The sequence below is a fragment of the Ahaetulla prasina genome, chromosome 1 (genome assembly GCF_028640845.1).
Source record: "Ahaetulla prasina isolate Xishuangbanna chromosome 1, ASM2864084v1, whole genome shotgun sequence".
Lineage (NCBI taxonomy): Eukaryota > Metazoa > Chordata > Lepidosauria > Squamata > Colubridae > Ahaetulla > Ahaetulla prasina.
This window is the reverse complement of record NC_080539.1, coordinates 36880205-36907820: the sequence shown is the minus strand read 5'-3', so window position 1 is coordinate 36907820 and position 27616 is coordinate 36880205. Positions and strand designations below refer to the sequence as shown.

Here is a 27616-nt window from a genome sequence, read left to right as displayed (position 1 = left end):
GATGTCTTTGTCTAGTAAGGAAACTGATAGTGCTGTGGGATTTTTGTTTTTCACTTTCACAGTGGCCTTCTTCCAATCATACCAAAACTAACAAAAATTATATTGTGTTCAAATGGTTAGGAATTTGTTTGAGCTAAAGTTCAAATGGCTAAGAATCTATTTGAGTTTGTGAGTAGCCAACTCCCTACCAAATTGTATTAACTTTGAAGGGACTTTCATTGTCTGCTTGTGAATTTTGTTGTGATGGCAATTTCAAATCCTTTGAATATGGTAGAGTCACTCTTTAGTTCTCAGCTAATATTTAGAACCACCTGGGCAAATTCCTTGCTCTATCAGAACAGTATGATCTATGTAACCGAGTTCAGATTATTCTCTCTATCAGGAATTAAGAACTAAATACAGGAAAGAGCAAAATACCATGCAAGGAACCTGAATCATTGTGTAGCATTTTTTTAAAAAAAATGCTGCAATATTATAAGCACTTTTCTTCTGTTTGTAATGTAACATTTAGAATGTGAATGAAATACTTGGTAACTCATTTTTATGAGTCTTCTTTTCTAACTAATAGCAAACTTTTTTGTAAGAAGATAGAAAGGCTGTTTGATCCAGAGTATCAGAATGCAGATTCTAAGGGAAACGCTGCAACCCTTTACAGGTATACAGCTCTTCATTGCTTTGCACTACCTTGGGATATGTTCCATAGCTCATTGCTGTTTTGTAATATTATTCTCATATTTTTGCTTTTTGTGCAGGTGTTACTTATGTAAGAAACTTCTTATTAAGGATACTGAAAGAAAAATCCCATGTATTCCTGGAAAGATTAACGTGGATCAATATGGAAATATTCTCTATATTCACATAAGGTGCTTCCCATGTCATTTTGCATTTTTTGTGTTTTTATCTTGACTTCTTTTAACATATGCTATAGAAAAGGTTTAGTTTATAAACTACACTCTGTCTATTATTCCAGCTGACAGTTTTAACCAGGTGTTCTAGGGAACAAGAGCTAGGGAACGATGACTTTTGAAATAGAGATTTATTAACAAAATAATTTAGCATATCAATGCAATCCCTGTTACTGTCTCAAATATATAATTTACTTTGACTGAAAACAAAAGATAAGCAGGGTCACACTTGGGTTACTATTTGGAAGGGCGACAATGAAGAAATGCCCAGGCTTTATTCAAAACAATTCCTTGGAAGGAAACAGTGGTAAACTGCTTCCATGTTGTTGTCAAATGAATATGGATATGCCAGTGAGGTTATTAGAACTTAAACTCTATTCAGAGTTTATACTTTTCTCCCTACACTGTAGCAATCAACACAAAATGACGAAGTTAGCAGAACACACAATCATTAAATTAGCACAATGAGAATCACTCAAAGAAAAGGTGAAAGAAAAAAAAATTACTGCATTTTTCAGCGTATAAAATGCACCGGAGTATAAGACACAACTTAGTTTTGGGGGAGGAAAATAGGAAAAAAAATCTGCCTACCAGGTATTCATCTGGCTAGTGTCCTTAATCTGGTCAGCTTCAGCACATTATTTTGCTGTTTTTTATCCCCTGCTTGGGGATAAAAAACAGCTTGTAAAGCACAACTGATCTTTGGAGGGAGAAGCAATGAGAGAAGCAGGCAAACCACAGAGATCACTTTACTCGCTAGCGCCTTGTTAGAGCTGAAAAAAAACTTCACACCTGAGTGTCAAAGGGAGCAGGCAAAGTGCCTCACTTGCTAGCGCCTTGTTAGGGCTGAAAAAAAGCTTGACAGCTGAGAATCGGAGGGAGCAGGCAAAGCATGGAAAATCACTTCACTAAAAAACATGGAGATCGCTTCACTCCCTAGCTTTGCTAGCGCCTTGTTAGGGCTGAAAAAAAGCTTCGAAAACGCTACATTCGGAGTATAAGACGCACCCAAATTTTCAGTCTCTTTTAGGAGGGAAAAAAGTGCGTCTTATACTCGGAAAAATGCAGGTACGTTTTTTCTAACCTGGGCAACTCAGAATTAAAAGCTAATTTCTCTAAAACAGCTGCTCATTTTTCTCTATAGAGATAAATCTTGGGATATCCATGAGTATCTCCTGAGTCTTTTTGAAGAATTAAAATCATGGCGCGATGTATACTGGCGTCTTTGGGGAACTATTAACTGGTTGACCTGTTCAAGGTGTAATCAGGTGAGTATTGTTTTAGCCCCCGCATGATAGTTTTAGTTGTCTTAAAATTTATACTGTAGCATTTTTGACGAAATATACATTTTTAAGAACAATGTATCATAGAATCCAGTCTGATTTGCAGCTTTTTCTTCTTTTTTAAGCTAAAAAAAAAAAAGACTTCAAGAATGGTAATGGTGATAATATATATGTTCGTTGTTATTGGGTGTCTCTTGCAGACTTTCCTGTGCACTGAGTTTTCACACTGCCAGTATCATCCTCAACCAGTCCTCTATCCTGGTGTAGCAAGTTCTCTTGGTTCCACTGGTACTGGAATATATCCCTGCTGTAACCAAAAAGTTCTTAGATTTGATCCTGCTCCTATTCCAAAAGTATGTATTTGGAAGAAATAGTTTTTAACCAATTTATACCCTCAATGTCCATTCCAGTCCCAAGCCTTTGTTGCCCTTTTAATGAGCTACTGCAGATTTATTTATATGAATGCCATCCAACCCATATACAAATTTGGTTTATGTTTTTATTTTACTTTCTTGTGTTTTGCTATGACTTCTAATGAGGCATGATTCACTGAATGATTTTTAAACCATTAGCATTAATATTTACTTTTATTTAATATGCCAGGTAGGACGCGGTGGCTCAGTGGCTAAGATGGTGAGCTTGTCGATCGAAAGGTCGGCAGTTCAGCAGTTCGAATCCCTAGTGCCGCGTAACAGGGTGAGCTCCCGTTACTTGTCCCAGCTTCTGCCAACCTAGCAGTTCGAAAGCACTTAAAAAATGCAAGTAGAAAAATAGGAACCACCTTTGGTAGGAAGGTAACAGCGTTCCGTGCGCCTTTGGCATTGAATCATGCTGACCACATGACCACAGAGACGTCTTCGGACAGCGCTGGCTCCTTGGCTTTGAAACTGAGATGAGCACCGCCCCCTAGAGTCGGAAACGATTAGCACATATGTGCGAGGGGAACCTTTACCTTTACCTAATATGCCCAGACCAATGGCCCCACATTAGGGGAGTATCTCAATGGAGGTGGTTAATTAAGAGCCAATCCCACCTCCTCCCCCTCCCCAAAAATCTGGTTTCCTCCTTCCCCATCTTATAACTTACTTTGATGGTACTTTCTTTTTAGGAGTATTTGTCTCGGATGATTTTAAAGTTTTTGTGCTGTAAGCCGCCCAGAGTTTGAAAAGAGATGGGTGGCAAAATAAATAAATAAAATAATCAATCAATCAGTCAATCAATAACGCACAGATACCTAAATACAGTAGAAGGCCTACTTTTCCACAACAACAAACCTTTGAGGGGAACTGAGAGGCACTCACTAATCTTCTCTGGCAGAGGGGGGGGTCTAGAACTTTAAATATGGCTCTCCACAGAATCTGTCTGCTTTTGTCAAAACAATAAAGGTGAAATGTCATCAGTTCTGCATCAATTCATAGATGAGTGCAATGTAACAGCACATACATAAAAATGGGGCAAGATTGCATTATGAGGTTGCACTGCTATTTTCAGCATTCTGCCCCCTTTGACTCCATCCCCCCTGCATGCGCGCGCACGCGCACACACACACACACACACACACACACACACACACACACACAGAGGCTGAGTTCATTTTCCTCATTCGTAGTCCAACACATTAACCACTGCATTATACTGGCTGTCCAAATGGACACATGTTATAACAAATGTTATAACTATTGTGCCAAAATCACTTTTGTTTGTAAAGATTGTATTATTGTGTGCATTATAATTATTTAATTTGTCTCATTGGCTTTCACTCTCGGTTCTTTTTTAATAAAAGGGATGTAAAGTAAGAGATCATGTGATTGGCTTGCCTCCTGGAGGTGAAGGTGGGGATAATGTGCCCTATCAGACAGCTAAAATACTGAATGATCTGATTCAGCACCGAAATATTATTGTTCTGCCCTTTTCAAAAGACCAGAACAGGTAAGAAAATAGGTATAGGTTACTATTTATCTATGTAAAATAATTTCTAGATGTATGCCATCAATTAAATAACCTTCTCGAGAATCAACAACGTTATTGTGCTTAATAAAGAATCGAGTTTGCTGATTTAATATTTTGCTATTAAAAAAAAATATGTTCTGTTCTGGACAGTCATCTGCCTGCAGAATTCTGACCAGAATAACATAACTGTTTCTTTTCTTTTCTTTCTTTCTTTTTTGAAGCAATTCTGGAATAGGACTGAATGATGAAAAGGGTTTTGAATGTAATATTTTATTGGAGCCAAATTCATCATGGGGGCCCAGAGCAGGAGAAATTAGTGCTGTGAGTAATTTTGGTTTCTCCCCCCATATTTAAATTTCCATTAAGTTGTATCACTCTGCTTATTCCAACTGAGTAAAATAAATTCAGGGAGGCACTTTCTTTAAGACGGGTGTATGGAAATTGTGGCTTTCCAAATGTGTTTGGATGGATCTCCCATCAAGCTTGAGCAATAATCAAGAATGCAGCACTATTTGGACAATTGCAGATATCCTCACTTGTCCTTCAAGAGAAGCACAAGAGCACTAAGCACATTCATGAAACATCAAATTGCCAGAGGCAGAAAAATAATTCGATCATCCTATGCATGGTGACTCTCTATTATCACCAGTGCAGATAGGATTGTGATATTATTTGGTTGATAAAGTAAGAAAAAATGTTATTTTGAATTTTGAAAAATATTGCTTCCTTGGGTACTTTACATCTTGAGATGACTTTGTACCAAAGAAGAAAATCCTGCTCAAGAGGAACTTTCAAATAATAATTTAATGCAGCATATTATGATTTTGAGGGGACATGGTGGCTCAGTGGATAAGACTGTGAGCTTGTCGATCAAAAGGTTGGCAGTTCAGCGGTTCGAATCCCAAGTGCTGCGTAACGGGGTGAGCTCCCATTACTTGTCCCAGCTTCTGCCAACCTAGCAGTTCAAAAGCACGTAAAAAAATGCAAGTAGGAAAATAGGGACCACCATTGTTGGGAAGGTAACAGCGTTCCGTGCGCCTTTGGCATTGAGTCATGCCGGCCACATGACCACGGAGATGTCTTCGGACAGCGCTGGCTCTTTGGCTTTGAAACGGAGATGAGCATCGCCCCCTAGAGTCGGGAACGACTAGCACATACGTGCGAGGGGAACCTTTACCTTTACCTTTATTATGATTGTGAATGTTTTCGAGTTGTTATTATATCCTACCATTTTCCAGAACTGCTGATGTAAACCACTCCTTTTGTGGGAAGGGGATGCCTGTATGATTACCGTTCTTTTACATTGTAACAGGAGAATTGCCTTTTAGACCCCTTTAAAAATGTTCACAGTAGACTTGCCACATTCTCCAACTCTCACTTCTGACTTTTTTCTTTTTCTTCTTTCTTTAGTTCCTTTCTCTGAAAAACTGGACTCTTCAGCTGGTATGTTTATTTTAGTTATTTACATTCCATTAGATAAAATGCCTTCATTTTCAGTATTCTGCATGTTTAGTTGCTTTGTTATACTAGGATCCTGCTTTCAAGGAAACCCCTTTGAAACTTAACTTAAACCACTGTCTTCAGCTAATATTAGGGTAGAAATATGGTAAATAATTTGTGGAAAACTGCAAGTTTCTGTCCAGAAAGTTTAGACTCAGAACATTATTTGGAAAGTTGCTGGTTCAGCTTTAAAGCATCTTTTTCACGCCATCCCAAGTGCTCTTACTCCAGGGGTCTGCAAACTTGGCTCTTTTAAGACTTGTGGGCATCAACTCCCAGCAAAGTTGGCTGAGGAACGCTGGGAGTTGATGTCCACAAGTCTTAAAAGAGCCAAGTTTGCAGACCCCTGCTCTAGTCTAGAAAGTAGTTTCTGCCATTTCAATTGCTACAGTGCTTTATACTTGAATGTTTATTGGTCTTGTTCTTCTTTTTCTCTTTCTTTGGTTTTCTTTTTCTTTTGTATTTCTTTATTAATTAAGTTTTATCCTGCTTTTCATTCAGGAGCTCAAGGAGGCAGTTTTACATTTTACTGTTATAATTTCATTGAATTTTAGTAAGCTATCGTTCTCAACCATGACCTGAGCATTTTGTGGTGCAAATCATGATTTTGCAGCTCAATCGTAACTCCTATTGGGAAAGAAAATGGTGCCCCACTTAATCTATTATATTTGGGCTGTTTTGAAACATAATAGAATTTCTAAACATGTTGATGATTACTATAACTCTGAGTTGAGATTTGTAATGCAAGAAGAGTCTTTTTTTCTTTTTGATACGAGAGCTGTTCTAAAATAGGTGAATGCATAGGTAAATAAATGTTTTGCTAGGCAGAATCTAAAAGAATAAGAAACACAAGTCATATGAGAATGAATCATTAGCAGTTCTGCTCATTTTATAGTGCTACCAGTCTTGGACTCCCAGGCAAGAGAGGGTTGCCTTCTCTGTTTCATCTAAACCAGTGGTAGTCAACCTGGTCTCTACCACCCACTAGTGGGCGTTCCAGCTTTCATGGTGGGCGGTAGGGGTTTTGTTCGATACTGAAGCACTTTCCTTTTTTTTTTTCATTTAATTGAATTTTTTAAAAATTTTCATAGCATTATTTAAAAACATTTTCATTAGGTTTTCATAAAATTCCCCGTGACAATTTAAATTTCTGAAAATATACTATTTGTATCGCCCGCGCATAAGTTTAGTTCATGTTACGTAAGTGAAACTAAATGGCGCTACAGTGCGATCGCAAACAATAGAGTCTCGTCCCAGAATAGCTCGCGCATGTCCCCCCCCACTATCCAGCTGTAACAGACAAGCAGAACTGGTAGCTGGCGCCTCCCCCCCAAGCCCAATCCACGATGCACAAGAGGCATGTGCAGACGTTGATACACAGCACATTACTGTGGAACCGGTGGTCAGTTAGAAAATTTTACTACTAACAGAGATACAAAAGTGGGCGGTAGGTATAAAAAGGTTGACTACCCCGATCTAAATTGACAAACAGTAACCAACAGTGCAACAGATAATCGTCACAATAGTTTCCTGCCATTATGTGACATGTATAGAATAAACAGGCAGTGTTTTTGTCTGAATGTTTGATTATTCTCACCCCAGATTCCAGTGCCATGCAGCTCCCTCAGAACAGTAAACTCAAATTATTAGATGCTAACAATCATTTTGACTGGCTACTCCTTGGAGTTTCTGCAGTTTCTGCTGTTGGGTTTATTTTATTTTATTTATTTATTTATTTTATTTTTCATATTTATATACCGCCCTATCTCCCTAGGGACTCAGGGCGGTTCACAGGCAATTAAAATACATATAAATACAGACTAAAACAACGATTAAAAAACTTATTCTATAGCCAAATTATTAAAAACAGTATAAATAATAAAAACCCATTAAAACCAGTAAATTTAAAATCTAATCCAGTCCCGCGCAGATGAATAAGTGTGTTTTAAGCTCGCGACGAAAGGTTCGGAGGTCCGGAAGTTGACGAAGTCCTGGAGGGAGTTCGTTCCAGAGGGTGGGAGCCCCCACAGAGAAGGCCCTTCCCCTGGGTGTCGCCAGACGGCACTGCCTAGCTGACGGCACCGCCTAGCTGACGGCACCCTGAGGAGTCCCTCTCTGTGAGAGCGCACGGGTCGGTGAGAGGTATTCGGTAGCAGTAGGCGGTCCCGTAAATAGCCCGGCCCTATGCCATGGAGCGTTTAAAGATTGTCACCAACACCTTGAAGCGCACCCAGAAAGCCACAGGTAGCCAGTGCAGTCTGCGCAGGATAGGTGTCATGCGGGAGCCACGAGGGGCTCCTTCTATCACCCGCGCAGCCGCATTCTGGACTAACTGAAGCCTCCGGATGCCCCTCAAGGGGAGTCCCATGTAGAGAGCATTGCAGTAATCCAGACGAGACCTCACGAGGGCGTGAGTGACCATGCATAAGGCATCCCGGTCTAGAAAGGTTTTGTTAGAACATCCCAACCATTCCTTACTTTAGAAATGGTGATGTTCTAAAGTTCTTTTTGTCTCCCAGTTTTTCAACATATATATGTTTTAGTCCAAAGTATCAATATAAAAATGTCATGAAGCTCTTTCATTTGACCTACTAATCCTAAAAGTTATATAAGTTGAAGATGTGTCTGGGATTGGTGATGGAAAAAGAAATTAATTTTTAATTCAAATGAGAAAGTACAATTAACAAGAAAACCTGCCATTCCTGCCCTATTTAATGACTATTTAATGCATTGCAAAGAACTATTTTTAAATGCTAGTTTGGGAACCTCAACTAGTATGGAATGAGACTGATGGATTATTTATGGGAGGTAGGGGAATAGATAATGTAGCATACATTCTCCATACTACTTCCATTCTATCATAGTCAAGATGGGGAAATTAGAATTTTTAAAATTCAGGTATGGTAGAAAGTGAAACCTAGATCTCTGTGGGTAATGCATAAGTCCAAGATTTCTTAAGGCTCATATAGGGAATAATTTTCAAACACACAAATGATGAGAGCAGAAAATTCAATTTTAAACCAACCAGTTACTCTTTCTAGTTTATTGTGTAAATCCTGTTACCTAACAATCTGTTGTTGTTTGGAGATGAGTAATATCCATTAATTTCCTCCCTGTCCCCTGGCTATAATAGAAACAACAGTTGCTGCTTTCAGAAGATGATGAATACACAACTGGATCTGAAGTCACAGAGGATGAAGTAGGTGATGAAGAAGAAGTGTCCAGGAAAGCAGGTATTTTTTTCCTGGCTGTAATATTAAATATTATAACAGTTAGGGATGTAAAAAAGTGAAAAATCTCTTCACAAATCAGTATACCCCCTAGAACTTTAATATGTATTCATTATCGTATGCATTCATCCATTCATCCATTTGTCATGTTTATATGGCCACCCATCTCACAAACGAATGAATGGGCAGCATACAACAAAGCATAATTCAAAACAATCAAACAAGTATTAATATTATTATTTAAAACTTTAAAATTATAAAAAGCCCCCAAATGAAAAAAAAATTAGGCAACGAGCAGGTTTTAATTACACTGGAGCCATCTCAATATTGGATCTTATATAAGATTATGTTATAGTAATTCAGTAGTGCTGTTTTGTATTCTTATTTCTTGCATTACAGAATCTCTCTCTCCCCCCTCTCTTTCATGATTCTGATAATGAAAGCCCCTTTGCGTAGACATACAGCTTCATTTTAACTCTCTAGAAACACCAAATGTCAATCTGACCCTATTCAGAGTATCACTCTGCCATGCTGTACTTAAAGAAACAAACATACAGATTCTCAGCTTAAACATATGTTTAAATTCATTGTTGTGTATTTGAATATGACAAATGAAGCAAGCCTAATATGGTATATGCTGATTATTTGTGTACACTATTTTTAATTAACAGGAAGAAAAGAGAGGCCCAAAAAAAATATCAGAAATCCAAAAAAGCAAGTATCTTCACTGAATATTCAAAAGAAGGAAAAAGCATTGGAGAAGGTAAATCTGAAATGCTTAAAATATTATTAAAATGATTTTTAAAATGATAAAAAATAACTTTTTGTTATTTGCTGAAAGTAGCAACAACTTTGATTTTATTTTCAGCGCAACCCTGAAAAAATTAGTTTAAGATAGGCCTTTCTGTTTGATGTATCTAGAATAAGACTTAGGTCTCAATAATTAAATGTTAAGAACTAGTCATAATGAGGTTAGCTATGCCTTCTTTCCATCATAGTTTTGTTAGTAGATATAAAATCTGACTTTGTAACTACCGATATTAGGGTTTTTTGTTGTTCCTCTGAGCCTAAAATCAGGGGAAATCTTCCACGGTTAGTAGCTTGCATAATTTAAGTAAAGAAAATTTGATCAAATATCTTTTTTAGTGTATTCCTTTTTTTTATTTGACAGCCTAACTCTCGAGACACATCTCCCTTTATGTAAGTATTGGCTAAAATTTAGAGGAAAGCCATTAAAGCAAAATCTAATATTTTATTATTTATATAGCTGCCCATCTGAACAACTGACTCTGGGTGGCTACAAAGATCATAAATATGTGCCGGTTGCCAAGTGCCCAAATCAGAGTCACATGACTGTGGGGTCACTCTTAATAGCCACAACTTTGAGGACCCAGTCATAAATCTCTATTTTCAATGCCACTAGCAGTTCAAATGGTCAGTGAACAAGGGATAGGGAAGCAAGGACTACCTGTACTAATTTGGTTAATACAATATGTCAATCCATAGTTTTAATGCTGTAGGTAAGAGATTTAGTGCTTATGCATGTCTTCCTCCTCTGCTATGTCCAATTATTTTACTAGAAACAGTTTGATGTCTGAATTGGCAAACTTGTTTATACTTTCCTTTCAAATGGTTTCAGGCTATGATGTGTTCTTGTAGTTTGGAGGGAGAGCAGAAGCCATAGTTTGCTGCTCCAGCTGTTGTATTTAGTTTTCATAGATGACATAACTATTTGAGCAGAATGCTAATTTCTGATTTTCGTATTATGATTTTTGGCCCTAAGCTGAGAGGTTAAATTAATGCAGCAAGGAGTGGCAATTTTATTTATTCAGTTATTTATTTTAACAGTTTATATAGATGCTCATCTAACTGCAGTGGCTCTGGGCCGCACACATGCTTAAAACTAGCAAAGCATATAATAATAGAAGGTAATAAGAAGAAGAAAGCGACAAAACACATGTCCAGATCTAAGAATCCAATTTTAATCTATAAAGATGAAACAACAAATCCTCCAATAGGCTGGTTTAATTTCATAGTCCCAATGCCTGGACAAGCATTCCGGTCTCTTTTCCTAAAATCTGGAAGAATCCAGGCCATTCTGATCTGTTCTATAGGATCTATGTTCTATAAGAGCAATTGCAGTACAGAGAAGGCACAATTTCTAGGTCCCTAATGGGGAAGGGCTTGAAGCATGTTGCCGTGCCAATTTTGGTGATCAAGCAGAGATGTCACATAGGTATATATAAAGTGTCCCAAACTGCTCACATTGCTGCATTCTAGGTCAACTTCAGATTTTGAATGCTCTTCAAAGGAATCTTGATGCAGGCTATATTACAGCAATCCATTTGGAAAGTTGCTAAAACCGGAGGTATCATGGTCAGGGCTTCCTGATACAGGAATTTGCACAGCTGATGCATAACATGAGCCTGTGTACAGACCCTCCACTCCACAGCTGCCACCTATTCTTTAAGCAGAAGCTACTCTTCAACAAGAACCTCCAAGTTGCATCCCAACTCTGGGGAAGTGCTGCTTCATGAAGAGATAAAGTTAAATCACTTTAATTGGCCTGGGGCAAAGATATATAATTAAACATCATCAACATACTGGTCATATCTTGCCCTATGTCAACAGATGACTTCTTTAACTACTTACTACAGATGTTACAGAGAAGCACAGAGTGCTTAGAACTCTGAGAAGTTGTACAAAGTAGGGGCCACAGGCTTGATGTCTCCCTGCTAATTGTCTATGGAGATTCTCAGTTTTCCAGGTCATGGTTGTCCCAAAGGTGCTTTTTCAAAAGGCAACTGGACTTTCTTTGTTTTTTTTTTGTTTTTTTTGTTTTTGTTTACATTTATACCCCGCCCTTCTCCGAAGACTCAGGGCGGCTTACAATGTATAAGGCAATAGTCTCATTCTATTTGTATATTTTTACAAAGTCAACTTATTGCCCCCCCAACAATCTGGGTCCTCATTTTACCTACCTTATAAAGGGTGGAAGGCTTGAAGATGTTTCGCTTCTCATCCAAGAAGCTTCTTCAGTACTGAATGAAGAAGCTTCGTGGATGAGAAGCGAAACGTCTTCAAGCAAAAACAAAGTTGCCTTTTGAAAAAGCACCCTTGAGACATCTCACTAATTAATATCAACTGGAATCAGCACTAGAGGAAGGAGAAATACTGTAACACTGTGCCTTCCACTCCCTAATTTTCTGAGCTAGTCCAAAAAGATGCCACGATCAATGGTATCAGAACCTGCTGAGAGCTCAAGGAAGGGCAGGGGGTATATGACCAAAGGTCATCAGCAAATGTAAGCAGTGTTGTATGCTGTAGCCAGGTCTGAAGCCCATAAAAGGATCCTAATTATTTGCTTCCTCTGGAGCTGCAAGCCAACTTCATAACCTGCCCTAAAATTATCCAGTTCCTCTGAGTTCTGCAATGGGAGATAATTGTCCCTTTCAAAATAGACTCAACAGTACCCTGAATTATTCTAGAAAGAATATGACTGATTGCTTGCTTCTATGTTCTTTGTCATGGCTTATCTGCTCTTTCATTAGAATGAGTATGCAGCAGAGTAAGTGGGATCCTTCCAGATCACTAAGATTCAATCAAGATGCTCAAAGAGAAGAAGGTAAGGTGTACCTGTTTAGCTTCTATGACTTTAATAGATAAACTAATGCTAGTGATGTTCCATACCTGCATAAATGTATAAATGTCCAAGATTCTGTGAGGCAGGAGTTAAATCTTTCTGCTGCCCATGAAACATCTTAATATCAGTGAATACTCTGGAAGATGTGCATAATTTTTATTAATATTATTTTTATTTCTTTTATATTGTGTTTTTATTTCCCATAAGCTGCCTTGAGTCGCCAGTGAGTGAGTAGGCGGCAATATAATTTTTTCAAATAAACAAAACAAAATAAATAAACAAACTGCAGCCCTTGGCTGTATGTATTCTCCAGAGTCTTGAGGATTGGCCTCAGAAACTCTCTAAATAATTTTTAATGTGACAGAGAGAAAAATTATTTTTAAATTATCTTACTTTAATTTATGCAATCTTAATTTATTTCAGTTTCCAACAACATACTTTAATGTAAACCTTGAGGTATCGTCTTTGTCCTTTCTTTCAATATTTAAAAGATGTTTGACAATCCACTGTATAAAGAAAGTTCTCCTTCTTGCCTGTCAGTATCTATGTTTAATTTGTTTAAAGAATAACTAAAACAAAACTCGATGGAAGCATATTTGGCACAGTTAATTGTAATTATTAACTGTTTCTTCCTGGGAGAAATTCATAAGAGCAGTTCTAAATTATTCTGGTCCCTCATAGAGATGAGGGAAACAGTACTCATTACTCTAATGGTGGGCACAGTAGTAGATTTTTAACATTACCTAACTACTTTAATGAAAACCTCTCTGTCTCTTATAGTAAAGGTTTCTCACTGGCTAGACTTCCTGGTCTGCCATCCAGCACAAGATTGCCCATACACCTGTTGGTTTGGGCCATTGAGACCCATTTTACTCAGGTATTAAGATAGAATGATGAATACCTTTCCTAGACCCTTGTTTAGGTTATTCAGAAAAGGTGAGTTCTTTCTTTTTAATAATGGATCGATCTCTAGAAACATATAAGACAGGGGTGTCAAACCGGATTTCTTCGAGGGCCGGATCAGCATTGTAGTTCTCCTCCACAGTCCAGGGCGACGGGACAGGTGCCTCCTCCACCACCCTGCCAGCCAAAATGGGGTGCAGGCGCTGCCCTCCTGCATCTCATTTTTGCCCTCCATGGCCTCCTGCAGCACTCTTGTAAATATACAAATAGAATGAGACTATTGCCTTACACACTGTAAGCCGCCCTGAGTCTTCGGAGAAGGGCGGGATATAAATGTAAACAAAAAAAACCCCTCTGCCGGCTGAAAATGGGCCACATGGCCCGTTTTCCAGTCCTTTTTTGGCTGACAGAGTGCTGCAAGAGGCCATGGAAGGTAAAAACGAGGCGCAGAGGGGCACATGTGGCCCGTTTAGCCTCCAGAGGCACCACGGGCTAGTCCTTTGATATTTCCAGGCCACCCATGGGCCAGATTCGGCCCGCGGGCCTTGAGTTTGATACTCCTGATATAAGAGATTTACCAATTTTTGTGACTATAATTGCTGAAAAAGGGCTGTGGGTTTAATATTAATATTTTTTGATTCATTTAAATCTTTCTAGATATGGTTTGCTATTCACTTATTTATTTGGCGTTTACTACATTTCATTTTAATTTTCCTGTCTTTGTTGGTTTCATCTTTAACCAGACATAAAGTAATTGCTACTCTGAAGAGCGAAAAGGTTGTAGGGACTGGCTCTTCTATTTCTTTTCTGTGGTTTTTTTTTTTTTCAGATCAGCGGCGAATGATTGAGATAACGGGACATCTGATAAAAATTAGGTTGGGGGATCTTGATCGTCTAAAATCAAAAGAAAACAAAGAAGTGAGCTTTATTGCTGTTCTAATTTAATATTACTGACGTATTTTGGCTATGCATTTGATCTTTTTTCCTTTAAATTATTATTTGTTGCCTTTCTATAATCCAGTAAACCCTCCATCGAATGCTGCGTGTAGTAATGATTCCTAAAAATAATGATTGTATCTCTTTGTCTCCCCCCCCCCCGAGGGGGAGGTTCCCAGCTGTGAGCTGCCTGATGCTTTTCTTGTCTCCCTCTCTGGTTGGTGACACTGTCACATTGCCGTATTGGATGTCTTTCTGTCACATTAAAACAAATCACCATTTCCTACCCACAACTAGGTTGTCCTTTACTCCTCCTCTTGAGTAACTTCTCTGGATTTTACCATATTTTAGTTTCTGTGGAGGTTCTCAATCATCCAGGTCATGGTTGTCCCAAAGGTGCTTTGAACTGAAGAATCTTCTTGGATGAGAAGCAAAACATTTTTCAAGGGGGGAAAAAAACAAGAAAGTCCAGTTGCCTTTTGGCAACACCTTCATGGCTGTTTGCAGGTGGATAAAATGGATTCATCTAACAATCACCAGTTTGCTTAATAATCAACGCTTTCACTTAATAACTGCCCCAAAAATGGTTGTAAATATCAGGCATAGTTACATAGTGAGCCATTTTGAGGCTCAATTACGACTGTAACTTGAGGCTTACCTGTACTGATTTCTTCTCATTGTTTAGTAAATCTGGGTAATTGTTACAGTATAATTACAGTTCAGTTTTTAACTTGTCTCTCCTTGGGACAAAAAAAAAACCATTTAGCAAATCCATCTCCTATTATGTAGAGTAAGAAATAAAGCACTAATCTGTAAATTACGTGATTATTTGACTTCTGTCCTTTCAGTCTGCAGCCGGAATTTATGCAAGACTTGAAGCTCAGATCAGGGCAGCGGCACAAGTCAATATTCGTCAGAACATCCCTGAAAAAATGCTAAGGTAAATATTAAGTACATAAGAGGAGGAGAGGAAAGAGGAATATTATAATTGGTATATAAAGATTTATAGAAGAGTAGCTAGATTTTTATATGCAGTATGTCTACACTGTAATATTGTAAGCCTCCCAGAGTTGCCCCATGTTAAGATGAATGGCCAATATGTTCAATAAATAAATAAATAAATATTTAAATAACATGTTCTAAAATTTTGTTGCTGATACAATTTTTATTCTCCTTAGAAACTAGTTTACAGTTTTAAAATTGGATTCAATGTGGTAATTTTACTAATTGTGTGGGGTGTTTGTGAAATCAGTAAGTCTCATAACATATTCCATTGAAGAATGAGAGTCATATTTGATGGTTTTTAGTTTGGTAGTACAATAGTATAGCTAAATTCAGTATAGCTAAAGCAGCAAATGACCCCTGGTAATTTATGAATTGTTACTGTTAACTTCTATTGTATCTTCTTTTCCAATGTATTTCTATCAATTTAGGACAAAAGCTCGGTTTGGTCAAAGCCGCCCAACTTAAAAACAAAACCCAGAGGTTTTCTGCGCTGAAGCCAAAGCACTTTCCTGCCTTCTGCAACTGCTTCCAGGATTCCAGAATCCGGGCACGCTTCTTCCGAAAGGTTTCAGTGACTGACGTTCCCGTCTGCCATGTTAATTATTCTGTTTTAATGAATTAATACCCATTTTACATCTGTAGTAAATTGTAAATACACCATTTTCTCTTAAGCAATGGTGCATTTATAAGCCTGCAAAACAAAATGTAAAGCCCTTATTTGATTGAGGGTAGAAAAAGTGGTGCTAATGAAATTAAGAATTTCATATTTTGCTATCAATTTTTAGTAATGGTCAAACCTGGCCTTTTTATATACTTTGTGCTTTATCTGGCAACAATATTAACTTGTAATGATTTAGTTGTATAAAATAAGGTTGGTAATGCCTTTGCATCCTGTTTAAAATCTTGATCTTATTCCTATTCTGCCATTAAGTTTTCCTCTCTACAATGTTCTCTCTCTCAGTGAAACAGTGTGCACGTTAATAGGTGCTTCCTCTCCAAACTTCCTTTTTTTAATGCTTCAATAAAAAAAATACAGTTAAGAGAAAAAACTCCACACTATTTTATGAGTTACAGACAACCCCGCAGTCTTTTCCTGCACTGAAGTGCCAAATATGATAAATGATAAAGGTAAAGTTCATGTTTGTAACTGAGATTTTTCATAACTGACTTATGTATATATCTCTTTGCAAAATTAATCTTTGTTTAGAAAGAATTTATGTATGGAGGTTTCAAGTTGTCAACCTGCTCCTTGATATGAAACTGAAAAATAGAAGTCATCCATCTCTTAAAAGTAATAAGTAACCTTTTGGCAGAGATGGATGCTATGAAGTGCTGTAAAGATAGAGCAAATTGTGAAGGAGTCTGAAGAGCTAGCAAATGCAGTCCTAGCTCAGCATTTCTCTTCTGCAACCATCCACTGCAAAGAATATTGTGCAGAAGCATCTGCAGCAGGGGTGTCAAACTTAAGGCCCATGGGCTGGATCCAGCCCATGGGGTGGTTAAATTTGGTCCACAGGGTCGGCCTGGAAATATCAAACGGGCTTTGTTTTTGGTGGCAGAGTGCTGCTGGAGGTCAAAAAACGGGCCATGTGCGGGGCTATGTGTGGGCCCCTCGTGCCCCGTTTTGGCCAGCAGAGTGCTGCAGGAGGCATTTGTCCCGTCTCCCCACCCGCCAGCCCGCAGAGAACTATAATGCTGATCCAGCCCTCGAAGAAACCCAGTTTGATGCCCCTGATCTGCAGGATTCCTTGTAAGAGCTTTAAGGGAAGAAAGACCTCTTCCAGCTCATCAATCAAAATTTTGCAGCTACTTCTCCCATCTACAGGTAATCCTCGCTTACCGCTGCATTTGGCAACTGTTTGAAGTTAGAACTGGTTTTAAAAAAAAGCTTTGCAACCAATCCTCACATTTAAAACCTTTGCAGTATCCCACTGTAATGTAATTGCCATTCGGGTTCTTCACAACTAGTGCATATTTACAAATGTTGCATCATGTGGTCATATGATTACCATTTGCTTGCTTCCCAATTGGCTTGCAACAAGCAGAGTTAATGGAGAATGCAGAAGCAAAATCACAAGTCACATTTACATGACACTTTGCTTAATGACCACAGTGGAAGTGATGTCGTAAGTCCATCATGGTCCCATGATTTTCCACTTAAGGGCTGTGGCAATTAGCAACAGAATTGCCAATTCTAATTGTGGTTACTAAGATTTACATTTACTTCAACAATTTAAGCAATGATATGAACAGAGGGAAATAGAACTTTTTTGAGATTAAACTTTTTTAAAGGATTTATCTTAAAAATACATTAATTTCTTTTGAGACCATAAGAATTTACTTTTTTTCTTCTAAAACCAAGACAGAAAGTGCACTTCAATATGCCACTTGCAACTATGTTGTCTATTGTATGAGGAGAGTAGTTTTCTATTATAAAGTATATGAAAACAATTGTGATTTTGCAAAATCCAGGAAATAAGGATAGTATTATGTAAAATTAGAAAAAAAAACCAGCAGACAACATAATTATGTAGATAACTACATTTCTGATTTGTCATTGAGACAAATATTCCATATTTGGTCTTCATACTTGGGCATCATATTAAATGCTGAAGGTAATAGAAAATAAACCTGAAAGTTGTAGGAAATGATGCTATTCTGAACTGGATGAGTGATAGCCACATTATTTGTTTGGAAGTTTTCAAAAAAGTTCCATGAAAATTAGCATTTAGAAACGTCCTTTGATAGGGCTATATAATATCAAGAAGAGAATAGACAATGAAGATCCTATTTCTAAACATATACAAAATGAACTCTTAAACTTTAATGCACTTCAGGAAAAGTAAATCCAAAGTACCGGTAAATGTTGATAATTTCCAAAAGTTAACCCTATACAGTAATATTGTTTTTATGCTATATTGTATGTCAAAATCCATCACCATATTTGTGTTTTTACTTAGATATTTTTCATAGCAAAATTCCAAGTATCAGTAGGCACTTACACAAATATTCATTATCAAATTCACTTGAATTCTTGTTGCACTGAAATAAATTATGTGTTAAAACAAATGTTGTGTCCTAAAGATCTATGCAATCATCATGGTGATTGATACAGACCTATTTAGGGAAATATTGAGGACCTAGCAGAGGTATTTTAGATGAAGCCTTTAATTATTTTATGTGCCTATCACATACTTAGAATTATATAGAAATGGGATAGAGATGGTGCTATAAATGTGCTGGATCTCACTTCAGGCACCTCATAATATATTAAATGATTTTTTTTTAAAGTCTGGGTGATAGGAAACTGTCTTCCCCACACTTTGGCATCCTAGCAGTATCCCAAGAATATATGGCAACTAGATGGAGGTTGTTAAAGCAAACTACACCTCTGACACTGAAAACGCTAAAGATCACAGCCTAATATATTTTCTGCTTCTGAATCACTACAGTAAAAGAGAAGTGTGTGTGTGTGGTAAGGATCTTGGAACCTCCAACAATTGTAACCAGGAAAGAACAAGACCTGGTTAGAAATGCAGTGAAGATTAAATAATCTCTAGATTCCATCAACAAAGAATGTCTTGTGGAGGCCACTTAGTTCTTTGCCCCTAGTTAAGATATCCAGAAATATATTGCACCAAAAGCAGATTAGTTAAGTCTGAATAACTTCTCTGTCCCATATTAAAACAATCTCTGTAATCCATCCCTCGAGTTGCTTAGTCTCTCAACAGCTGTCCTGTAAACAGAGAAGTGCTTTAATGCTGACATTATGTAATTTCTAATTTACAAATGCAAAACATCTAAGACCTGCTATCCCTACTAGCATACTAATCACTACTAGTAGACAGATTTTATTCTATTGTATTCTATTGTATTGAAGACTCCTGTGAGTCCCTTGGACTGTAAGGCGAACAAACAAGTCAGTCCTAGAGGAGATCAACCCTGACTGCTTTTTAGAAGGCCAGATACTGAAGATGAAACTGAAATACTTTGGCCACCTAAATGAGAAGGAAGGACTCCCTGGAGAAGAGCCTAATGCTGGGAAAGATTGAGGGCAAAAGAAGAATGGGACAACAGAGAACGAGGTGGCTGAAGCAATAGGCATGAGTTTAAATGGACTCCAGAGGATGGTAGAGGACAGGAAGGCCTGGAGGAATGTTGTCCATGGGGTCGCGATGGGTCGGACACAAGTTCGCAACTAACAATAACATTCTATTGTATATGATCTACCCATACTTTGTGAAATAAGAGAAATGCATGATTGGTATTTGTGGGTGCTTGCCCACACTCTCCCCCATCTGGGATCCCTCCTCCTTCCACAATTTAAGAGTTTGAATTTTTAGGTGTCTATACTATATTGGGAGGTGGTGCGATGGCTCAGCAGTTAAAGACACTGAGCTAGGGTTCAAGACCTGAGCTCTGCAATGGGATCATCTCCCATTACTTGCCCCAATCCTGCTCACCTAGCAATTTGAAAAAAATGCAAATGCAAGTAGCTTAATAGGTATCACTTTGATGGGAAGGTAACAGTGTTCTTTTGCGCCTTTGGCATATAACCATGCTGGCCACATGACCATGGAAATTATCTTTGGACAATGCTGGCTCCTTTGGCCAAGAAACAGACGAGCACTGTGTCCTAGAATCCAACATTTTTTATTTATTTATTTTGTCACAACATCATATAAAAGGATTTTATAATATATAAACATATATGAGTAAATATTAGGAGGTATAAGCATCTATATATATATAGGAAGAAGAAAAGAAAAACAATAGGACAGGAACGGTAGGCACATTTCTGCGCTTATGCACGCCCCTTATTGTCCGCTTAGGAATGGGGTGAGGTCAATAGTAGAAAGTTTTTGGTTAAAGCTTTTAGGATTATGGGAAGAGACCACAGAGTCAGGTAAAGTATTCCAAGCACTGATGATTCTGTTACAGAAGTCATATTTTCTGCAATCTAGATTAAAGCGGTTAACAGGAATCTTTACTTTTTACTACATTGAGATGAGGGGTATAATGTATGTTTACAAACATGAATGCAGTGATCTCGGATTTCACGAGAGGTATGATGAACTGAAGATGTGAAGATGTCTCTGTGAAAGTGGAACTGACAGTTGTAACAAAGACTGAAGAAGTAGCCTGGTTCCTTGGAATCTGTCTGAATAAGAAAGAGGGAAAGGGAGTTTAAAAATGTGAAAAATAAATTAATAAAACAAAGAAGAGGATGGGAAGATGTCTACATGCACTCTGGACAGCTGCTGCTTGCAAAGAGACTGCAGGAGAATACTTTTCTGAATGTTTCAGCACCAGGAGATGAAGGGATCAGCCATCTTGTAATAACTGGCAGACCCTTTTAAAGAACATTAAGCTCACTTTCTAATCACTTTCAGAAATTGCCTCTTAACCATCTTAAAGCATTTGGGTGAGTTTATCTTCAACTTTGAATAGAAGAAAAAGTATATGCTTAAGAACTTAAATTTGAAATAAACAGAAAAAATCTAAATAAGATTTTGATCTAACAAAGTTGTAAATGGATTAGGGTTCCAGGACCCAGGTAAATTTGGAGTATTGACTTACTGTAGATTTTGAATTAACTATAAAAAATGATCGGCTTCTTATGGTAAATAGACTAATTTTGGTTTTCCTGTCCACTAAATCATAAAAATCAATCACATTGTGATTTTAGAAATGGACACTTTTAGAAATTGGACTACATGATTGATAGACACTTCAGAAGGCAATAAAGATTCCAACCAGAAGGGGAAAAATACAAGCCTATTCTTGATGTTGATTAGTACTAGAATTTACAGAAATAAAACAAAACAGGGTAACATCAGAAACATTAAAGGTATTTGAAGAATGGAAGTAGCATTTAGTAAATACAATATCAACATTGTCAGTAATGATGCCTACTTCTATGCATAGGCTATGTCCAAAAGGTGTTAAAAAAGGAACGACAAATGTGGAACAGATTTTGTGAAAGATAGAAAAAGCACTAAAACTGGAACTACAAATGGCAAACCGAGAGAATGATTGAATAAGTACACTTTACATGGTATACCAAAGATAATAGCTGAAGATTTATTATTTATTTATTTGTAAAATTTATAGTCCACTCATCTTACCTCGAGGTAACTCTGGGTGGTTTATTTTAAAAAAAGAGAGATAAACCAAAAGAATGACCTGGAAATTGGATCTACGAAAGAGGATTACCTTCAAGAAATCTGTGTAATGGGAGGAAGAAAAATTGAAAAAATTGAAATCCTACAAAAATATTTGATTAAATTAAAGATTAAAACTGTTACAGGTAAAAGGAAGGAATATAAAATTAATTCAGTTGAGCCAGGTTAAACTAAGACATTAAGGACGGCATGGAGGGGGGCAAAGGTCTGACAATCCTTTATGGATTTTTTGCTGAGACTAAATTTAAAACTTCATTTTATGAATTTGTTTATATATAAAGAATGGGAAATGGGATGAAGATATATCTTTTTGTAATGTTATAGAGAGTGAAGAGTTACTATACTTGTGATGAAGGTTTTTAATACATTATTTTTTCTTTCATTTTATTTTTTTGTACTTTTTATTCTTTTTCTATTCTCCTTTATTTTGTATTCATTTTTACTATTGTGATATAAAATTCTTAATAAAATTATATTAAAGAACAAATGAAATGATCTCAGCATAGTTGTCAATGTACTTTATCTGATTTTTATTCTCAATTTTATTTGGCCCAATTGCATAGTGAAATTAATTTATGCTTGAGATCTTTTTACAAGGGTTAGGGTTAAGGTGTCACACTTAAGGCCCACAAGTCGGATCCAGTCCATAGGGTGCTTAGATCTGGCCCACAGGGCCACCCTGGAAAGGACCGCCTGCAGTGCCTCTGCCAGCAAAAACAGAGCTCAGGAGGGCCACATGCAGCAGCCGTCCCAAACTCCATTTTCGGCTGCGACACCCTCCTGCAACCTTCTGCCAGTGAAAACAGCTCCGTTTTCTCTGGCAGAGCACTCAGGCCACCCCCGACATGAGTGACATTGAGCTGGCCATGCCCACCCTGGCCACGCCACCTGGCCTCCCAGGTCAAACACAACCCTGATGTGGCCCTCAGTAAAATCAAGCTTGACACCCATAGCACAAACAGACTTTCATGCAGAGTCTCCCACCTCAAAGCCTTCCCAGACAATAGAAATCTTCATGATAAGTTTATTCCAGTGTCTGAAAGAAAGAGGTCATAGCAAAATGTGCAGCTATGGCTCAGTAGCAGCAGTGAAAGATCAAGAAATTTCTTTAAGCATGAACTTGGCAAAAGAAGACTGGACAAGAATCCATGCTGGCCACAACTCAAATATCTATGTTTTGTGCTGGTTCACCCCTTCCTCTGAGGCTGGTCCTAATCAGTGTTACTATAATAGGGAGCGAGCGATCTAGCTCACAGCCTCTCTTTTGTATTCTGCCACAGGGTTCAGTACTCTCTCTGCTCTTTTTCAACATCTACATTAAATTGCAGGGCGAGATCGTCCAGCACTATGGGACAAGATATCACCAATACACTGATGATACCCCAATTATATATATCGGTCTTGGGTGAAGTGAGTTTATTTATTTTTTATTTATTTATTAATCAAACTTATATACCGCACCATCTCCCGTAGGACTCAGGGCGGTTCACAGGCATATTAAAACAATATAATAAATAAACATTAAGACCCAGTTAAAACTAAATATTATCATGGCCTGATCACTAAAACAATAGAAACCAATAAAAACCCCATTAAAATATGCTAAAACATTTTATCTTAGGCTAGTCCTGCACGCTGAAATAATAGAGTCTTCAGTTCACGTCTGAAGGTCCGGAGGTCGGGTAGTTGTCGTAATCCTGGAGGAAGCTCGTTCCACAGGGCTGGTGCCGCCACAGAGAAGGCCCTCCCCCTGGGGGCCGCCAACCTACATTGTTTGGTCGACGGCACCCTGAGGAGGCCCACTCTGTGGGAGCGCACAGGTCGTTGGGAGGCAATCGGCGGCAGAAGGGGGGCTCGGAGGTATCCCGGTCCTAAGCCATGGAGCGCTTTAAAGGTGGTAACCAAGACCTTGAATTGCACCCGAAAGACTACCGGTAGCCAGTGTAGGCCGCGCAGGATAGGTGTTATATCACCCGCGCGGCCGCGCGGCCGCATTCTGGACTAACTGGAGCCTCCGGGTGCTCTTCAAGGGGAGCCCCATGTAGAGAGCATTGCAATAGTCCAGGCGGGAAGTGACGAGGGCATGAGTGACTGTGCGTAAGGCGTCCCGGTCAAGGAAGGGGCGCAACTGGCGAATCAGGTGGACCTGATAAAATGCTCCCCTGGCGACGGCTGTCAAATGATTCTCTAAGGACAGCCGATCGTCCAGGAGGACGCCTAAGTTGCGCACTCCCTCCCTGGGGGTCAGTACTTCCTCCCCCACAGTCAGCGATGGTGTAAGCTGACTGTACCGGGACGCCGGTACCCACAGCCACTCTGTCTTGGAAGGGTTGAGTTGGAGCCTGTTCCTCCCCATCCAGACCCGCACGGCCTCAAGACACCGGCCCATCACCTCGACTTCATTGGGGTGGCTCGGGGTGGAAATGTACAGCTGCGTATCATCAGCGTACAGATGATAATACACCCCGAAACCACGGATAACCTCACCCAGCGGCTTCATGTAGAGTAATGTAATAAAAGTCTTCTTGTGGTGCTTGGAGGCTGTGGGGGTCTGGATGGGGCACAACACGTTTCAACTGAACCCTGGTAAAATGGCATGGCTGTGGGTGAGTCTCTCTGTCGCCAGTAGTTTATCAGGCAGACCTATTGAGTAACTTGAGGCTCCTCTTGGACTTACAACTCCTGCTTGAAAAGATGGCAGCCATGGCCAGGAGAGCCTTTGCCCTACTCCGTGTCAGTGTCACTGTGCCAGTTATGCCTTAACAGTGTGGTCCTCCATTTGGACATTCATGCCCGGAAGCTTCAGCTGATGCAGAATGCAGCCACGCAAGCCATACTGGGTACCCAAAGAAGAGTGCATGCAACACTTAGTTCTGTGAACTGCACTTGGCACCAGTTTGCTTCAATAAATCCTTACATTGCATAGGACGAGGCTATCAACAGAACCAGCTTCGCCCCTCTACATCAGCCTGTCCTGTTTGTTCAGGCAGAGAAGGTATGCTGCCGATCCCATCAGTCAAGAATTTTGACTGGTGGGGGTCTAGGAAGAAGGACTTTGCTGCTGTTGCCCCCAATCTTGGCCAGCCACACACAGGGCAAAACCTGGCTATGTGATCTTACATGGGAGAAACAGCCTGCACAACTGTGAGATTTCCCATTTCCCTGAGACCCCGTCCCTTCCACCTGTATTAACAAGTGCTAACCCCACAACTGGAATTTTTCACATTTTGACATTTTATAATGTTATTTTTATAATTTAAAAATAAATAAATTTTAAACTAATTCAGATTTTAATGATAATTTTATGCATTGTTTATATATTAATTATATTGTAAGCTGCCCATGTATGCTGATCCTAAGAATCTGTTACATGTTTGGTTGTGAAGTTGGGAGGTGGAAACTAAGAAAAACATGAAGAGAAAGCAAATGTGTGGAATTATTGCCTCTCCACAGCTTAGACTGCTCCAAGAAATACGAGTCCACTGATGAGAATTATGTATCATAAGTATGTCAGAATCGGTGAGCTCTCATAAATGATAGTACAAAACCAAAATTGATCTACTTGAGTAATCATGAAGTGACCTATTATGATTTGAATGATCTTGAGATGGATGACAAAGAGGACTTTGTCATCAAAGATGTTTCCACCATCGCAGACCACAAAAAATAAGACATCAACCTCAAACATCTGACAATCTTCCCAGCACTGAAGTCTGAATTTAAAGAACTGGTGAAGATACCATAGTCTGGTGAGAACAGCAACCAAACAGAATTAGTTGCAGCAAATTGGGGGTGGCCAGTGTAGTGAGGCACTCAGGGCTGTTAATGCCAAGAATGGGTTGCAACTGGGCCTTTATTCCTTTTCACTCTTTAGATGTGTTTTTGCCTTATTGAACTTTTTTTTTCTGTGCTGATATTGGATAAAGCAGAAATTTTTTATTTATTTATTTATTTATTTGATTTTTATACCGCCCTTCTCCCGAAGGACTCAGGGCGGTGTACAGGCAAAAAATAAAACAGATAATACAATATACAATTTAAAAAGCAGATTAAAAAACTTATTTTAAAATTAGCCTGATAGGTTAAAATATACTAGACTAAAAAACCCCATTTAAAATTAATTAATAAAAATTTAAAATTTAAAATTAATAAAATTCAATTCAAGCCAGCCCCGCGCGAATGAAAAGATGTGTCTTCAGTTCGCGACGGAAAGTCCGAAGGTCAGGTATTTGGCGTAAACCCGGGGGAAGCTCGTTCCAGAGTGTGGGAGCCCCCACAGAGAAGGCCCTTCCCCTGGGGGCCGCCAGCCGACATTGTTTGGCGGACGGCACCCTGAGAAGTCCCTCTCTGTGAGAGCGTACGGGTCGGTGGGGGGCATGTGGTAACAGCACATTACCTCAGAAATCTAGGTGTTTACAAAAGAATAACGGCAACAGTAAATATCTTAAGACGGTCATCCCAAAACTCAGTGAAATTCAGGTATTCCATTTGCAAAACAAGCAGCTGTTCAAAATTTATAATGTGACATTAATTAAAAATTAATTAAAAATCAGTAACAGCATCCTATAAATTGGGACCAGCTGGTTTTCAGAACAGTAACTGCATCCCGAGATCATCCTGATTGTCAAAGCCTGTGATTTGGGCAGTTAGGTGGGTTATTTATTTAATTTCAACCAGGTTACTTACGGTCCCGTAAGTACCCAGGCCCTAAGCCATGGAGCGCTTTAAAGGTCATAACCAACACCTTAAAGTGCACTCGAAAGGCCACAGGTAGCCAGTGCAGTCTGCGCAGGAGCGGTGTTACATGGGAGCTACGTGTAGCTCCCTCTATCACCCGTGCAGCTGCATTCTGGACTAGCTGAAGCCTCCGAGTGCACTTCAAGGGGAGCCCCATGTAGAGAGCATTACAATAATCCAAGCGAGAGGTAACGAGCGCATGAGTGACTGTGCACAAGGCATCTCGATCAAGAAAGGGGCGCAACTGCCGAACCAGGCGAACCTGGTGGAAGGCCCTCCTGGAGACGGCCGTCAAATGATCTTCAAACGACAGCCGATCATCCAGGAGGACACCTAAGTTGCGCACCCTATCCTTTGGGGCCAGTAACTCGCCTCCAACAGTCAGCCGCGGCTGCAGCTGACTGAATCGGGATGCCGGCATCCACAGCCACTCCGTCTTGGAGGGATTAAGCTTGAGCCTGTTTCTCCCCATCCATGTCAGGATTCCCTGTAGTAGATGAAACATCCAATTGTCACCTTGTGGTGAGATGAGGGGCAAATAAATTTAATAAATAAAATTCAATTGACCTTTTAGAATGGCAATTTCTAGGTCGTTAGGAGCCTTGGAAGAAGAGTTTAGCTTTTTAGAGAAGGCTCGAACTTTGGAGTTGCCACCATCTGAACTTGTTCTTTGATTAGATCAATGTCCTGATAAACTATGCTAGCAAAGAAAAAGAAAATATAAAATATTAATAAAATTATATATTAAAGCATGAATATTAGCCAACATTGTATAAAATTGAGGTGGTTTCAAACAAATAGAATCCATGTGGGACTCTTAAGAGTCCATGGTGAAAAAAAAATTCCATATTCTACTTCTACAAAGAATTGAGGAAATTAATTTCCTAACAAACTGTTAATGACACATAGCAAACCCCCCCCCCCCGATATTACATAGCTATGAATAGAAACAGTCTCACAGGGCATGATAAAATTAGAATTTATTGTACAGAAGTGTTTGTTTCATGAAGACAGACATGTCTATAGGTAGGAATTTCTAAGAGTGATATTAAGTCACTTAATACTTTGACAGGAAATTTAAAAATAGATTTACTTCTTTTTTCATGTAATTTCTAATACCACTTGAGATACATTTACAGTGTACACATCTGTATTGTCTTAGCTAAACAAAAGTAACAATGCTATGATAGTTATGAAATACAATTATCGACTGTGTAACTGTTTTCATTATCTGGTTTGATAAGACATAGCTGACCAGTTAACCTCAGAGGTGCGTTTATGTTCTTTTTGGCACTTCTTTTGGATTTATTGGGTTTCTATTTTTCAGCCTTTTACACAC

At 38.8% G+C, this 27616-nt stretch overlaps 1 protein-coding gene across 1 annotated transcript in view; it reads left to right on the top strand.

Annotated features, from left to right (window-relative positions):
• Positions 1-18333, top strand: part of SANBR (SANT and BTB domain regulator of CSR) — a 36580-nt gene extending 18247 nt beyond the window's left edge. Inside the window, exons 9-22 of the mRNA XM_058164853.1 lie at positions 569-655; positions 753-863; positions 2050-2173; positions 2389-2541; positions 3972-4117; positions 4360-4459; positions 5549-5581; positions 8772-8871; positions 9540-9631; positions 10040-10068; positions 12420-12493; positions 14244-14332; positions 15199-15290; positions 15784-18333. Coding sequence (XP_058020836.1) covers positions 569-655; positions 753-863; positions 2050-2173; positions 2389-2541; positions 3972-4117; positions 4360-4459; positions 5549-5581; positions 8772-8871; positions 9540-9631; positions 10040-10068; positions 12420-12493; positions 14244-14332; positions 15199-15290; positions 15784-15820 — 1267 coding nt within the window. The 3' untranslated portion in view covers positions 15821-18333. The remainder of the gene's footprint in view (positions 1-568; positions 656-752; positions 864-2049; positions 2174-2388; positions 2542-3971; positions 4118-4359; positions 4460-5548; positions 5582-8771; positions 8872-9539; positions 9632-10039; positions 10069-12419; positions 12494-14243; positions 14333-15198; positions 15291-15783) is intronic.
• The last annotated feature ends 9283 nt before the right edge of the window (positions 18334-27616 follow it).